A 5,000-nucleotide genomic window follows, 5' to 3' on the forward strand; every position below is an offset into this window, starting at 1 on the left:
AAAAAAAAAAAAAAAAAAAAAAAAAAAAAAAAAATTAAAAATAAATAATAATATATTTATATATCTTAATATAAACACATATGCAATATACATAAATATAAACCAATTCAAATAATATTATATATATATATATATTATAGGATACATCAATTGTAACATTAACAACTACTTTATATATATGATTACTTTCCAATATTTCATCGTCGTTTAAATATTTTTTATTTTCGTCTAATGAACAACATGATACAATATTCCCCATTTTTAATTATCTTTCAAATGTTCTTATATTTTATTTATGTAGACAGAACAAGAATTTAAATATGCATACGTGTGTAACCAAGCATGTGTTAAATGTAAATATATATATATATATATATGCTATGTATATATTTATATTTTTAAATCTTATATATTTTTTCACTCTTGTAATTTTTCTTTTATTCTTTTTCAACTAGTTTATATAAAATCAAACATATAATTTAATATTTCTTTTTCAAATAGAAATATAAGTTTTATCATGTTAATAAAATATTTAATTATGAATAGAAACGAACATAATAAATAGTCATACATAAATATAATATATATATATATATATATATTCTTTTTTATTTATTTATTTTTTCTTATACACACCATGCAGCAAACTAATGATAGAATAGAATTTTATATATGATATTTATATACTACATTTTAAGAAATATATATTTTTATTTATTTTTTTGTTTTTACAAGGATATATATATATATATATATATATATATATATATATATATATATATTCAATTCTTTTTATATTAAATAAATAAATGTATACATATATATATATTAAATTAATTTATTTTATGTTCTTTATTTATATATTGTGATATATATATGGAATAAAATTAGCCATTTTTATATTGTACATATATAATCACATTTATGTGTAATATAAATTTTATTCTTCCTAAGCTTATATATTTTTTTTTTTTTTTTTTGTTTCCTACATATATATATATATAATATAAGTAATATGTATCAAATAATATAATTTTTCTTTTATTACCTTTGTTTTCTTTAAGCACCTATTGGCTATATGCATATATACATAATATATATATATATAATATATTATATTATATATATATATATAATTTTTTTTTTGGGTATATATTTTTTATTTTTAACAAATAAAGAAGAAAATGAAAAAAAAAAATTCTATATTTATTATATGTTTTGAACTTAAATTTCTTTCCATTTATTTTCTTTATATAAATGTATAAAAAAAAAAAAAAAGAAAAATACTAAGAAATTTTGTTTTATTATTAACTTTATTTTTTTATATAATAATGAATAGGGCTTTTTAATATTTTGTGTGTAATATTTATTTTAAATATGTAAGAATAAATTTGCAAAAATTACCTGAACAGGTAAGGGAAAAGGCAATTCATTTATTGAATCAATGAATGAATCAATCAATCATTCATTCAAACATTCACTCAGACATTAATTTATTCTTTTACTTGTTTGTTTATTTTTTTTTTTTTTCTTTCTTTTTGTGGAAAGACAGAATCGAAATTTGAAAAGTAACTATAATGTGGAAAATTATTATTATATGTAAAACAAAAATAAATTGAAAAGTAAAAGAGGTGTTATAGGAACCTAATACGTAAAACTCAATATTTGAAGCTAATACATAAAATTCAACACATCTCAATTATATATATATATATATATATATATATATATATATATATATTTATGGTTATTTATATGGCTTGCTATATATGAAGGGAAAAAAAAAAAAAATTCTGACTTGTACATATAAAATGTACACAAATAAATTGCACACATTTTAGAAAACGAAAGTTTAATAAAACTTCAAAAAGGAACGTCCCCTAAATATAATATAATATTATATTATATTATATATATATTATATATATTCATTATTTTATTTTATAAAAGGTACATAATATAATATCTTCCTTGTTGTTCTACCAAAAAAATAATAAAATAAAATAAAATAATTGAACTACACTCAGTTTGTATATATTTATCGACAACCAAAGTTTAGAGGAATAAGACGGCCTTTTTCCTTTCTAAATATTTTCAAATATTAACTACTACTATATATAACATTAATATGGTTTTTAAAATAACTTTTTATAATAATATAAATCCTAATTTTATTTTATGTTTTTTTATTTTGATTATATACAAATATAAAACAAACCAACAATAACCATATTACATATAAGGAAAGGTATTAACTAAAAAAATTTTATTTTTCAAAAAAAAAAAAAAATTAATTCAATAAATATATTACCAGTGAATAATATTGTGTAATTATAAAAAAAAAAACAAACAAACAAACAAATAAATAAAATGAATAATATTAAAATATATATATATATATATATATTTTAAAAGAAATAACCTAATTAGGTCTATTTTATATCTACACATGAGACAAATAATATAAAATATATTCTATAAAAATCAAAATAATTATAAATATCTACATTGAATTTTTCTTTAAATATTTCAATAAATTTTATTATAATAATGTTTATATTTCTTTTCTCTTCATCGTATTCCTCATCATTATGTAACACAATATCTTGGTATATATGTTTGTAGTTTATGTCTTTTTCTTGGTCATTTATAACGTCTCTATCAAAACTAAAAATAAATGAATAAATAAATAAAAAATATATATATAAATATATATATATATATATATATATATATATATATATATATATACATACATATATACATACATACATATATATATTTTCATTTTTGACTCACTTGTAAAAGAGGTTATAAATATATAGGAGACATTCCACTTTATCCTCATAAAAAAAAGGCGAGAGAAGGAAAAGAAAAATGAAGTATCTTTTTGGTACATTTTTAAGATTAATTCCATTAAAATAAGTATATTTAAAATTTTGAAAAATGATATGATTTGTTTTAAATATTTTAATAAAAACATTTAGAATATACAATGAAGTATGATTATTATAAAATATTAAGAATATGAAAGGTTTAAAAATTTTATAACTTGAATAAGAATAAATCAAAAAAATTTCTACTCTTTTATCATATGAAATAGATGGTAATAAGTAGGAATAGAAAAGTTTGATATATATAGGATCATAATATGATGAGAACATTAAACATTTAGATATATTTACAATTACTTTTAAATTATATTTGATATCATGATATGTATTTTCATAAATATTATTTATGGTAGGAATAATACCACTTGGATAAGAACTCTTGTTTGTTTTTTGTTTTTTTTTTTTTCTAACTAAAAGATTATGTTCTGAATTTTGTAATGGATCCTTATGGTGTTCATCATTAAATTTATGTTTTTCTGTTTTAATAATATCATCATTTTTTTTATTATCAAAACTTATATTATCATTAGATGTATTTTTCCTTTTTATAATAATTCCTTTATCATGGTGTTCAATATCAATATTGGTTTCATTACCCTTTTGAGAATTTTTTATATAGTCTAAAATAAATTGATCATCAATAATTTTTCTTTTATTGCTCATTTTATAAGTTAAATTTTTAAGAGCTTTATTATCATAAAGATCACTAATTGAAGGAACACTAGTTGCAATTTTTTCTGTGCAGTTAATATATAAATTCATAAATTTATCTAGATATACATTTTTATCATCTTCCTCTTCTTCTTTTTGAGTTTTCAATTGTTCTGTAAGAAGTGGAATAAGACTTTCATTAGATGCGCTACTATAAAGGCAATCATATTCATCACTGACTTGATCATTGAAAGTATTTAAAAATGAATTATTAGATATATTCAATTTGTTATTATTTTCTATTATATTTGATGTCATTTCGATGTCTTCATTATTTATATGATTGGCAAGTTGATTATATCTGGAAGAATTAAATTCAGAATTGGGTATCATATCGAGGTTATTATCTAAGAGGCATGTGTTATAATTATTATCAACATGGTTATTATCAACATGGTTATTATCAACATGGTTATTATCAACATGGTTATTATCAACATGGTTATTATCAACATAATTATTATCATTATATACACCTTTGTGCATCCTTTTAGTAACCTCCTTATGATTATTTTTATTTTTAATTTTTTTTTTGTCTTCCTTTTGATTCTCATTTTTGTGAATAAAAAATAGTAATATTTTCAATTTGAGCTCATAAAAATAAAAATAAGGAAACATGGAACAAAATAATTGATCTATTAATACTAGAACTTTAATTATATTTTTTAAATTACATAAAATAAAAATATCTAAATATATACTATGTAATGCTCTATTTATTCTAGTACATTGAGATATTAAATATTTTAATTTTTTTTCAAAATTTTTTGGGAATGTATATTTATATAATATATTACAAAAGTTTTTTATCATATCTTCGTTTGTTTCTTTAAACCACATAATTTTTTCATCATGCTTTTTATTTTGTATTTTATTGGTTCCTTTATTGGATTTATTGAATGTATTATTATCATCATAATGTTTGTTATATAAAATGGAATTGTTACTGAGAAAATTATCATAATGGTCATAAAGATAAGGATCATTATTATTATTACTATTATTATTATTATTAAAATTATTCATATGATAGTACATATTGTCATCATTAATAGGATTATTACTATCAATATTATTATTATTATTATTATCATCATAAATATTACTATTATTATTATTTGTTGTGTCAACATATATATTATCATACACACCTTGGTCATACTCACCATCCACATTTAAATCATTAGATATACTACCTTGTTCATAATTTATTAAGAATTTTCTTAAAATTAATAAAAAATCCTTAACGACAAAATAAAAATGATCCATGAAGGAAGCTATCGAATGCTTAGGCATATATTTATCTTTATAATTCTCTAAATCCTTATAATTATTATTAGATAATAATAAATTATAAATATATACTGAACAACTTATACTATATGATCTCATATA

General features: G+C 17.8%; 2 protein-coding genes across 2 annotated transcripts in view; both read right to left on the reverse strand.

Annotated features, from left to right (window-relative positions):
- PGSY75_1011000 (putative inner membrane complex sub-compartment protein 1) overlaps positions 1-259 on the reverse strand; it is a gene marked incomplete at both ends in the record, with an annotated part of 1,456 nt that extends 1,197 nt beyond the window's left edge. Inside the window, one exon of the mRNA XM_018785876.1 lies at positions 187-259. Coding sequence (XP_018641494.1) covers positions 187-259 — 73 coding nt within the window.
- A 2,173-nt stretch (positions 260-2,432) lies between these two features.
- Positions 2,433-5,000, reverse strand: part of PGSY75_1011100 (hypothetical protein) — a gene marked incomplete at both ends in the record, with an annotated part of 2,937 nt that continues 369 nt past the window's right edge. Inside the window, 2 exons of the mRNA XM_018785878.1 lie at positions 2,433-2,667; positions 2,800-5,000. The exon at positions 2,800-5,000 is cut by the window's right edge and continues 369 nt beyond it. Coding sequence (XP_018641495.1) covers positions 2,433-2,667; positions 2,800-5,000 — 2,436 coding nt within the window. The remainder of the gene's footprint in view (positions 2,668-2,799) is intronic.

This window comes from Plasmodium gaboni, chromosome 10, assembly GCF_001602025.1.
Source record: "Plasmodium gaboni strain SY75 chromosome 10, whole genome shotgun sequence".
Classification (NCBI taxonomy): Eukaryota; Apicomplexa; class Aconoidasida; order Haemosporida; family Plasmodiidae; genus Plasmodium; species Plasmodium gaboni.